The sequence below is a fragment of the Streptopelia decaocto genome (genome assembly GCF_964273445.1).
Source record: "Streptopelia decaocto genome assembly, chromosome: 5".
NCBI classification, from domain to species: Eukaryota; Metazoa; Chordata; class Aves; order Columbiformes; family Columbidae; genus Streptopelia; species Streptopelia decaocto.
This window is the reverse complement of record NC_138659.1, coordinates 10,892,803-10,905,163: the sequence shown is the minus strand read 5'-3', so window position 1 is coordinate 10,905,163 and position 12,361 is coordinate 10,892,803. Positions and strand designations below refer to the sequence as shown.

The following is a 12,361-nucleotide window of genomic DNA, read 5'->3' as shown; positions in this document are numbered from 1 at the left end:
CTTTACATATAAGAAACATCATGTTTCTAAGAAATAATTATTTAGGTCAGAAGGAGTCAACGCTGGGCATGTGGGGAGCTCCTTGATGGCAGGGACAGTGTCAAATGAAACAACTTGTGCTGGAAGACCACGGCCACACGACACGACATCTTCATCCTGTGTGCAAGCACCAGGTTCATCCCCATTTCATCAGACCCGTTCGCCTCCAGCTGGAAGCACAAAAGGAGGATTTATCCCGTTTTTCTTGGCCTTTGGGCCCAGAAAGAGGAGATGTTAATGCACGTGGGGGTGACCTGGACAGGAACCTGGCGCAGACAGGAGTGGATGGTGGCAGAAGCTTTGGAGGTCTGATGGGCTTTGGTAGGTGAGAGTTGGACACAAGTATTAAACATAAAATTGGACAGCTCTTCAGCCCCTCCACACCACACAAGTTCAGCAAGGGATGGCTTTGGAAGGAATGCTTGTAATTTTGTATGCCTCGGTAAGAGTTCAAGGTTTTTTAGAAGCACTGTTAGACCTTCAGCATATTTGCAATTACAGAACTTTATCTGTGAGAAACATGAAGCTTCCAACTTGCTCAAAACCTGTGATCTGCTTGATCTGATTTAGGCTTTGGATGAAAAATTTATGGATTTGAGGACTAAGCTAAGCTGAATTTAGCAGATAGATTTTTTTTTTTTAGTGTTTCTGTAGTAAGTAGTTCATGGAGGAAGGCAGAGAACACTTAGAGGAGACAGGAGCTCCTGACGCTGAGGCTGTTTCTCTTTGTACCTAAAGAGTACTTGCACCATAGCTCTTGCATTACAGACGTACTTTTTCACTGACTTACTATTGCTACTGATACTTTAAAATCCTTTTCCAGCCCTTGGAAACCTACCCTACATTATTACTCCTTTATTTGTCTCTCCTGTATACCATAGGACCACTAAAACATTCTGTTTGCTGTGGTGTTTGTCAGCAAGACCATCACAGGACTGAGGCCGTTCTGGTTTCTGGCTGTGTTACACTGTAGATATCTGAACCAGTCTTTGAAATGTTATCAGGGATTACATAAATGACTGTGGTACAGAAATGTTACATTGGATAATTAAGTGTGGTTATCCAGTTCCATGCTGCTAGTGTGATTTTATTAAACCCAGATTGTGGCGAGAACCCACGGATACATGCGCTGACCTCGATTGTGCTTCCCGGTGAGGTTGTTAAGATAGCGAGTCAGAAACACTTCTAGTTGTGCGATGAAGCACAAAGAAATGATTCCGGGGAGCTGGAAGGCCAGGCTGACACCTCTGGCAAAAGACATCAGACCCTGGGGTCTGTCCTCACTGAGAGCTGCGATCTCTCCCCTTTTTACCCCATACACAGTTTTCTTAACTAATTAAATCCATGGGAGCAGAGCTAACAGTAAGATTTTGCATAGTTTCCTACCTGCACGTTAAAAGACTCATTGATCAGGGAAAAAAAATACGTGTGGGCAGCGCCTTTGTGCAAAACGTTGATCCTCGTGGCTCCTCGGGACCAAGCGAGAACAGGGACGCCTTGTATAAAGTGCTGTGCAAATACAGGGGGAGAGCTTATGTGCTAAAGAGATTAAATACGAAGGAAAGAGATACTGATATACACAAAACATAATGGAGTAGCTAGTAAAGACACGGTTAAAATAAGTAATTAGGAAAGTGGATTAGTTAGCCACGTTAGTTGGCTAAGCTGGTTTTATACATACTGGAGATTTTTTTGTGCTTTTAGGCAGGCTTACTGCTGGACTTAACAGCAGATGCACCCCAGCACGATGGAGCATAAGCAGCACTGCACAAGTTTATTTACTGATGGGCTTTTCCTGACCTGCCGGGTTGGCTCTGGGGGCACAGAAGCAAAGCTCAGCCTTGCATTTCTCATTCTTGGCCGCCCTGCTGAGACAGGAGCAGACGATAATGGGGTTTGGCCGCTAATGACCACTGTTAGGTCTAAACCTGTGGCACGGAGATGAAAGCCCACGTATTCCATTCCCCGTCCCCAATCCATCTCACTCTCTGCCTTTAAAGGATTTAATTAAATGTTGAATACAGTTAACTAGAAAAGGCCCTTTTCATGAACGATGCAGAATGAAATAGCACTTGACAGGAGAAGGCAACACTCATGAACAGATTAGAAGAGATTAATTTTGCTAAATTTTGATTTAACATTCTCCATCTTAACAGAATAATTCTTGATCTTCTGCTTGCACCTATCATGAGACCTATTTCAGATTTAAGATAAACTTTAGTATTCTTAGCAAAGGAAATACTGAGAAAAATAAGCATTTGTCTCCTAGACATGGTGCTTATTCCTCCATGTGTGCAGTTAGTTCTTACAAAATCATTGACAACATGCTGTCTGCACCGCTCTGCAAATCAATTAAAAATGGCTCTGAGATCTTCACTTCTGAGCAATTAATTTCTTATACTGCTATATTTTGTGGGTCTTAATGTGAACAGGGGCAGATCTGCATAGGCAGAGGCATGAAAACGAGCATCCAGCTTTCTGATACATTTTTTTCATGTTTATTGGTTAACAAAAAGGAAAAATAAAAGAAAAAGGAGAAGCAGTGTTACCTTCTTTTTCTGAAGCCAGATAGGATGATGTTGAGACAGCAGAGGGAATCCATGAGTGTATGAAGGAGGATAAGTTTTCAAGAAATACAGCGTTACTGTAGTGTAATGGAAATTCCAAAATCTGTTCCTTTTATTACCCTGCAATACTATTGCTGGCCCTGAAACATCAATTAACAAGTATTATAATTTTCTGCTAAATTTAATAGTCACTTGCTTTATTTTCCTTTCAAAGACAAGCATGAATCACAGAATGTTAGGGATTGGAAGGGACCTCAAAAGATCATCTAGTCCATCTAGCTTTCCATAAATGACACTTCCTGAGCTGGAATCCTTTATTCACCCTTCTTTTCTACCACAGATTACTTCTTGACGCTTGATGAACCTATGAACAACATCACCACCACCCTGGGTCAGACCGCTGAGCTGCACTGCAAAGTCTCTGGCAACCCTCCTCCCACGGTCCGCTGGCTGAAGAACGACGCTCCGGTGGTCCAGGAGCCCCGGAGAATTTCCTTCCGTGCCACAAGCTACGGGTCTCGGCTGCGAATAAGGAACCTCGACACGACGGACACCGGCTACTTCCAGTGCGTGGCGACTAACGGCAGGAAGACTGTCTCTACGACGGGTGTGCTGTTTGTAAAATTCGGTAAGTTTGCTCCTTTTAAGCCATGCAAACTGTTACAGCTGCAGAGAAAAGCACATTTATCCATTGAAAATGAACACACTGATGTAGTGGTATTGGCTGGTCTCATTCAGCCTAAATTTGGGAGCCTCTCTGGGATGGCAGCATATCCTCGCTGCCTGTTTTCCTGAGATGCTCCTGTTGGCAGCTTAATGGTGGCTTTTACTCTAATAAAAGCCCACTGGAAGCAGGGCTGAAGTGCCGGGGTCGCTAAACAGCAGGGTTCGTTAATACGCTACCTGAGTGGGTTTGGGCCAAACAAGAAAAAACTATTTTATTCTCAAGTGCTGGAGTGACCTCCTGTAAGTGAGACATTTCAGCTTGCGCTGTAGGCTGGTTAGTGATATTGATATATATATATATATATATATGTGTGTCTGGCAGGTAAAATAAGCCCTTTTTCTTCAAAGTTTACATATATATATAATTGCCTTCAAAACTAATCTTATGACTGAGATGATTCCAAACAAGAAACAGGTTTTGTGTGTGTTCTCCTCCACCACCACGTTTCAGAGGGGAATAATTCACTGTAGTGAAGATGTTTGCAGAGAATTGTAGTTAATCCCCTTACAAAATGGGCAAGTAACACACAATGAATGATGGATGTGAAGAGTTTCATAAATCTCCCAAATTTTCAAAATTCCAATAAGAAATTAATCATTAGATGTTCTTTCATAAGGCAGTTGCTGTCCTTTAGCCTTTATGTGAAGTGTAGATTTTTATCTGAGCAATGATGCTTTCATAGGTGCTCCTGCAGAAAACACTGAGTATTTTTCTTTTTTCTGACCAGAGCGATATTTAATCTCACAATTCCATTTCTAGAGCAAATATTCATTAGTATGAAGTCCCCTGAAATCTGCTGCGGCCAAACTCCAGCCCACTCAGCCCTTCCAGAACTGCCAAAACTGAAGCACCGAGGGCCATATCAATGAAACCCTCCTGGCAAAAGCTCGCTGAGCTCACAACAAATTCAATCAGTGCCTCTGAATCAGGCCTAGGATGAATTCCCGGAGAAATAATGAAGATTGATAGGGGGAAATGATGCTGTTTTCTCCCAGTTATAGTTACAACATGCTTTTGTACAAGCCTCCTGTGGTTTGCTGTGACCTTTTCTGTGATGGCCCAAGACAGGGCTGATCTGCAGGACGAGTGTCTCACCTGTTTATTGTCCTCGTCTACGGTGCTTTGCAGACAGTCACCCTCTTGTCTTTGGTACTGAGAAGCTGCAGCTCGTCTGTTAAACTGCATAAACCACATCCAACATGACAGACTGCTACTTTTATCTTTTAAAAGGTTTTCAAAAGCTTCCTGCTCGCTACCTCGCCATAACTCATCACGCTGTTTTTCTTCTGTCACTTTTCCAGGTCCCCCGCCAACAGCAAGTCCAGGATCATCGTAAGTTGTTTCATGTCTGTTATGTCGATTCATTAATCTTGCATTTCGGCAGTCAGAAGTTCATTTTTCTTTTTGTGTGACAGGACCACTTCTACATTCCGCTTTAAGTCAGATAGTATGGTAATTTATTGTAACTGAATTATCTGTCTCGTAGATATATTTTCATGTTATCATGTCAACTCCTATTTCTTACACTAGACTTCTTAATTTCCAGTATTATTACCTTTAGATCCTCTAGTGCCTTCAGTCTGAAATTATTTCAGTGTACCTACAGGTATGAGTAGAAATTGATCTTCAGACATGTCACAGCCCACTCTGGGAAATATTTATCACTATAAGTAGATTTTACTACCCAGGAGCTTTTTGCTGATTTTAAGGGGACTGATGGTCATAAGCTGTATCTGTATCTCTCTGTGCCTGTATTAGTAAACTGTCTTAAAACTGAAGTTTTGAAGATCGAGTACGCGGGTGTGAGTAGCGGCTGTTTTTACAACAGCTCCCTGTGTCCTGGAGCTCAGGTTCCACTCCTGCTGCTGGGTCTGAGCAGTTGCAGCGTTGTATTTCAGCCGTGGAGCTTCTGTTTTCGGTAGCTTTTGAAAACGTGCATTTATCTTCCCCTCTAGTTTCAAGCTACGTGATCAAACTTGTTCACCTTTTACAGTCCCGTATTGTTTTCAAGTGTGATCTTCAGCTGTTTTGTAGTTTGAAATTAATTTTATGATAGCATGTCCAGCTTTTTCTCTTTTTATGTCCATGGAACAATACTGAAAACCTGCCTCTCTGGTGAGGGAAGCTGCGCTTTTAGAAGAGAAATACAGTACCATGTAAAACATAAAATGAAGCTATTAATACAATTACAAGGGATACAGAAGTTGGGGGATGTGAATATTCCTGACTGTCCTTACAGAAGATGGTCTACAAAATATTAGGGGATATAAATTAGGGGAAGCATCTGACCCCAAAAGGACATACTAGGATGCCCTCTAATGGAACCTCATAAAATGTGCTTTTGTCTTCCCGTTTGAAGGTACCTGACACGAAGTTACCAGGTTTGTTTTGCTTGGACTTACAATAAATTCCTTTTGGTGACTGTGGTGTTCTGGGGAGGAAAGCTTCTTGGTGCTGTGGGAAGTGGGGGCTGTTGTGCTCGTTAGCAGTTTGGAGACTTAATGAATGACTTGAGTTGATGAGTACTTTGTGTATGCTTCCACCTAGTCTGGGGTTTCTGAAATTTGTAAGGTTAAGCAGCACATCCTTGATGGGCCAACACAGAAAGCAGAGCTGTGCTGGAATTTCTCTCTCCGGGCCACTCTGGATTGCCTCGCTTTTTAAAAACAGAATAGATTTGGGAACCTTTTTCCCATTTTTCTTCCTGGCAGGGTTTTGGGTTGAAGACCACATTTAACTAGCAGAAAGCCTCACCCAGTTATGGAGAAGTAACAGCAAATGGTTCCGCTAATTCAGTGAGAGCTGGGCTGAGCTCTAAGGTGCCTACACAGCATCGTCCCAACTGTGAGAACAACCAAACTAAAGTCATGAGAGCTAGTTCAAAGAATAGGAGTACTACACTCCACCTGAGCCAAACACCCTTCCTCTAGTTTAACACAACCCTGTCTTATTCCAGGGAACAATCAATCACTATATGTTCTGTATCAAATATTAAATTGCCTTTAAAGTGACTTAATTTTCTTTTCAGCATTTGCTGCCCATTGGTATATGTGGGTGCAAACACAAAGAATGTGAAAAGGTGAAAATAAAGTGAGACTCCCTCTTTAATAGTGTAGTTACAATTGTGCCTTATAATTTTGTAACCAAAAATGATATTTAATCACACTTCATTACCCTGGGAGGTTGTGGGCTCTGTCTAGTAAGAGGTCACATTATACTAAACATTGCAGAGAAATGTCCAAAGAACTGTGCAGAGGGATCTCCATTTTACTGATTAGAGAACATTTACATTCCTGTAGAGCTGACCACATTTAATCTATGAAATAAGAGAATGGGGAAGGAGCTCATGACAAAGAAATAATAAACTTGGGACTCATAATAAATTAGAGTGAAAAAAAGGTCAGTGTACGTCACCTCAGACCTAGTTCATATCTGCTGTCAGTGGTGTGTGTGCAAGAGCAGCAGCAGGTTTGGTCCAGCACTGTGAGACGAAATTACAAAGAGAGATGGTGTGGGATGCAGGAGGGAAAGCGCCTCGAAATCTGTTCATCACCGTTTGCTGTTCTTTCCATGAAAACAGTACCTTAGGTGTCTCACAGCCTACTCATGCATGGCTTTCTCCCCATACAAGCTGGCAAATGAATTCATAGCTATGAAATTAATGAAAGTTTGGTGGAGGTGCTTGTGGTAAGAGTGATCCCACGTTACATAGTAAGTGTCGCCAAAAAAGCATTTGAAAAAGTGCTGGCTAAAGGCAGCAGAACTCTGCAGCAGATGCAGGGCATTGTGTGCAGCTCTGCTAAATTTTCTTGTCTGAAAAACAATATAAATTAAGTTGTTCTAGAGATTAATACCTCATTTTTTCCTGGTATTTGGATTGAAAATTTCTTCAGATATGAAGAGAACTTGGAGCCTGTTCCCTCTCAGATGCTGCAAATGCATTGGCCCTCGGACTATTTTGTTGTTTCGTAGTCTCAATGCCATTTTAGCATTCCTTATTGCTATTAGATAAGCAGTAGGTATAATTACGAGAAATCCCTGCTTTTATCTGTGAAAACCAACCCCATCTACGCCAGCCTCGGTTTTCAAATTCCCAAGTGACAGATGTACTACGTGGCGACCTTCCTCCCTGTCATTTAAGACTCATGGGAGTCCCATGGGGAAACCCTTTCTTCAAGGAACAGTTCTGGAAGCTGGGTCACAAAATATTTTCCTGCTGTTTTCTCAAAAGTTTAGGGCATTAGTCCTGGTGCCCTCATTAAACTGCATGTGGTTCCATGGGTTCAGCTGATTTCAGTTCCCCAAAATACAGTCATGGGAACCCCTGTCTCTTTTCCCTCTCTGTGCCCGCTGGTGTTGCTCTGAGCACATGGACACTTACTGTTTATCATCACAGGGATGTATCGTCCTATTTTACAGTGGCTAAATGAAGGTTAAATACAGAAGCACTTTGAAAGATGTTGTGGAAATGAAAACTTGTACTGCCATATCAGCATTAGTTTCTTCTCCTGTGGTAAAGCAATGAACAAAATAGACAACAAGTAGCAGCCTTGTTCGGTGAGCATGTTTTTCCCATCTTGTCTTTATCAATCTGCCATGAGTGGAAGGTTCTGTTCATTTAAGGATTTAATTTGAGGTTCATGGGGTTTTTTTAAAAAAAAATCCATATGCTCAGCACTTCTTCTCCACATAATTTATAGGTGCAGAGTTCTGCACCAATGCGATGGCAGAAAAATAGATGAGCCAGCTGTAGCTTAAAAGTAAAATGATGAAATGGATGACTTCTGTAAAATAGGACAGGCAATGCTAGATAACATAATAGTTAATGTGTGTGTTACATCCTTATTCTTTCTGGTTTTCGTAAGCACTGTTACAGTTAGCTAGAGCCAAGGTCTGATTTGCAAATCAGTCTGAAGCCAATGAAAGAAATTCCAGCAGAAACACACCCCTGCAGTCTGTAAGGAAATCAATAACCAAGGATATTGCTGTAGTGTGAACATGGGCTGACCTGAACGTCCTTCCTTTAACTCTCCTGAGTTTGGCAGAGCTCGGCTTTAAAGCCCTTATCTGCGAGGCCATGGAGTTACATTCCATTAACGTGCTCTGCTGCTCTGCGTCTCTGACATAGCTTGAAGAAACTTTGCTTTCGAAAAAAGAGACAACAGCCCACGCTCCTGCTTTATAAATAAATCATTATTTTATCTTCCATTTTTCCGGAAGGTGCTACAGATACAGCGGCAGTTACGAGCAGCTGGATGAGCTGTGGGGCGAGTGCTGGAGCCTCTGTCCCCAGCCTGGGGATGGGGTGATGCTGGAATAGTTTCCATAAAGTGGATGGTGTCAAGGGCACCTCCACAACAGGCACAAACTCCTGGCAGATAAGTCAGGTCTGGCTGGCTCTTTCTTGGTGGAAAAGGCCACCACCAGCTAATTTAACCCCCCTTTTTTTTTCATGAAATATATGAGTCGAATTAATGGACTAATTTGAGGAAGATCAAAGAGAGCCTTTTGCTAGTTAACTATTTTCCAGCATGTCTCAGTGTTTACTTGTGCGCTGCGTATTTCTGTGTGTCTTATGTATTTTACACACATACATGCACACGACTGTAGCCATTGCTTCTAAAAATTACCTGGAAGACCATAGCTTCAGCATGATTTTTGAAGTTTCCATGCTTCACATCACTTTGAAACTCACTTTTTACCCATCATCCATGGCAAGGTTTCATCCTTGAAGGACATAGATGTGTGTATCTTGATCTCGAGTCTCTCTGGTTGTTACTGAGATTAAAATCAGAAAGGGCTGAGGTCAGAACACAGCAGTTTCCAGATGAGAGAATTTCATATAACAATAGACATACTTTGGCTTTGAAAATGGTTGTTTGCCCAGTCTTTTCCATTATTATTATTGTCCTTTATTTCTCATTCTGTATTGTTCCACTACCTGGAGCGATGCCTCTGCGCTTGCCCTGAACTTCACCCTCTCCAGGAGGAATCCTGGGCGCAAGTCACTGAAATGAGAGGAGGTGGAGCACAAGGGAGACTTTTGACTTTATTACAGTGGAAGCTTGGGAAGAACAGCATGTCACCTTTTGGAAGTGTTCTGTAAGCTCGCAAGACATGGTGGTTTGGGTTTTACAGGAAGAAAGTATTGCTGCTCTTGGATGTGCAGTGGTTACTGGGTGGCAGAGAGACAGCGACATGAATGTAAATCAGACTAGATGTATATACCATCCTGAGTAGGGTCTATACAGTCCATGTGTCTGTATTGCTCTTCAACAGTCCTTTTATTCTTAGAGGGGCCTTTTCTATTTATATAACCCCAATATGGTATTGTTTTATTCTTTATATAACCACTGAGAATGAGGAGAGGAGGAGAGGCTGTAATTTTAAGGGGCATTTGATTCATGAAATCAAATGGGGTTTGTGATTCCCAGAAATAGCTTGCAAGGCTTGTGAAACCACAAACCCCACAGGATTCTCCCATCCTCTTTTTCAGTGATTAAGGTTTTTTTTTTTTTGTCTTAGTTAAACACATCTGGGTTTTTTAGTAAAACAGATCTTTTGTACAGTGGCTCCGTGTGACTGGATGTCAGTGTGGTTCCTTCAGTGGGAAAACACATCACCACTGGCCAGCATCCAGGTGAGACTCGGCCAACTGTGTGTTTGATTGTGGATTTTAAAAACTAACAAACTTTTCCCTTTTCACCGTAGAAGCTAAATTTTGTAGGAGAAAAAATGCCGATAAAGAAGCAAGAGTGGATTCACGAGGGAGCTGCTTCAGCAGCATCCCGAGCACCCCAGGGCTGGGATCCATGTTTGACCCCCAGGATCTTGCCGAAGGAGACGTACTGATTTCCAGTCCTGTAACATGTTTTGTCACTGTTGTAGAAACTACCTCTGTGTAGGTTAGTGAGGGTGGGAATGTTGAATGAGGGCTGAAGGCAAGTCCCAGGAGTTTTAGCACAGGGTCTTTTATAGCCCTGCTGTGTGGTGATGCAACAACCGGTGCATACGATGTATAGGGGCTGAAATGTAAAGTGGGATATTCTATGTGGAGGCCAATATAAATATATTTGTGCAAAAAAAAAATCACGCAGTATGAAGATGAAGTCTGAGTGGCTGATGCTGACAGAAACCATGTTTGGTTCTGCTGTATTACTTCATTCAAGCGAAAATAATACTCCCTGAGTTTTGCCAGGGTCTGAGAGTCGGATTATCTGCCAGTCGTGGAAATGAAATGTTTCCAGGGAGAGCTGGACTTGCGCTCTTCACTGGGTCTTTGATCTGGTGCACACTTATCTGCTGTGCCACTGTCTCACCTTTTCCCTTGTTCTGGTGGTTCTGCTGGGATTTTCGTTGAGATGTTCCTGTAGCGTCATGGGCACTGAGGTGACTGCTGAGGCACCGCGGCGTATGGTTTAGGAGGGGGCATGGTCATGGACTTTCCTGAGCAAGCAAAAATAAATTAAAACCTCGGAGTAAATGTAGTACAGAATTTAGGAACCCATCTTTGTGTCTTGTGTTAAATGACTTCATTATAGTCAGTATTCTAGTGCTTTTTATCTACCTCGAGGTACTTACGTAGCTAAATATACCCATTATCTGAGAAACACAAAGGTCCTTTGCCTCTGTACCTCTTCTTATCTCCCAGACCACATACGGGAAACTGAGCCAGAGCAAGATTAAAGGTGTTTCAGTTGCCTGAAGTGCCGCTGTTGGTGCTGCTTCAGCTGCAGCTGCAGTCGCGCTGGTCGCTTTGGCTGGGTCTGACACCCTGGGCTGGTTTGTCCAGGCTGTTGTAGCCTCTAACAAAATAGAGAATTGACCTCCATCTCTGGAGGCGCATACCAAAACCTTTGCAGCTGGATGACTGTTCCTGTCTGCTGCAGCCGTGCATCGTCCCCTGGTTTTCATGTGAGCAATGCTGCAGAAATCCCAGTCCTTTGCCTCAGCTCTTCCTAGTGAAGTGGGTTAAATTGTGTTATGCTGTGCTGAGTCCACAGAAAAGAAACTAGCCTGTAGTTTGGAGAAAGGCTGACCTTAGAAAGTCCTTTTCACTTTTAAATGAGTATCTGATAAATATTTTTATACATTTTGGCTGAAGTGGTCCGCTTTTATCTGCCTGTGCTGCAAACAGAAAGCTCTTCTGTCTTCACACGGCACCATGGGAAGGTATGGCACAGTATGGACACATAGCTGTACTACCTGAAAAGAAATTAATTACACTGATGTCAGTATTTTTTTCCATGTGGAGGGAGGAGGAAATATGGTATAATACGTTATGACTTGGATACGGGCAACCAGGGTTCCCTAGTGCATTTTTGTAATGCAGGGGAAAAGACAATGTGCTATTAAGAACTGGATTTGTTTTCAGTCTGTGCAGGATCACCCATAGCAACTACATGTGCAAATAAATTTTTGGTATAGAAATGGCCTTTGTGGAGTGCTGCAGTCAGTATTTGGAGAGTATTTGGACTTTTATTTCTACGAGGCTCTAATACAACCCAGTTGCATAATGGACGTGAAGATGAGAAGATGAAATTGCTTTTACTTGCTTAGAAAGTGCTCGTCTTTCATCTTGTTAGGAATACTGGATCAGGTCTTGTGCTTTTTTATATTTAGCTTGGTTTTAGCATGTTAATTTAGCCTTGCTGCGTTAGTCCTGTTGCACTGAGCTTGTCTGGTCATGTTTGATAAACACGGGAAGGTGAATTTGTGCTGTCGTTGTAAACTAGGCTCAGATACCTTATTGTCATTTTTTAACACTGCAAATCTAGGAAGATCTCAAATCCCATGCAGGAGCCTGGGGAGGCTGACACACAGGGTCTCAGTAGAGGATAGATTTTCCCTTCTCTAATTGGTGATCTCAATTATCGATGTTTATACAATCACTTAAAGAAATCCTGTAATTCTATAATTTGACCCCAAGTTACAGACTGTGTGTGTATTTTCCTGATTCGTTTAAGAAGCAGCAACGTGAGGATCATTTTGATGGTTCTTCTGTTTGGCAACAGAAAGGAAAGAAAAA

The 12,361-nt window shown here is 42.3% G+C and overlaps 1 protein-coding gene across 1 annotated transcript in view; it reads left to right on the top strand.

Annotated features, from left to right (window-relative positions):
* The window catches only part of ROR1 (receptor tyrosine kinase like orphan receptor 1), a 155,280-nt gene that overhangs the window by 112,913 nt on the left and 30,006 nt on the right, over positions 1-12,361 (top strand). The window contains exons 3-4 of the mRNA XM_082053326.1: positions 2,947-3,234; positions 4,635-4,665. Of these exons, the coding sequence (XP_081909452.1) occupies positions 2,947-3,234; positions 4,635-4,665 (319 nt within the window). The remainder of the gene's footprint in view (positions 1-2,946; positions 3,235-4,634; positions 4,666-12,361) is intronic.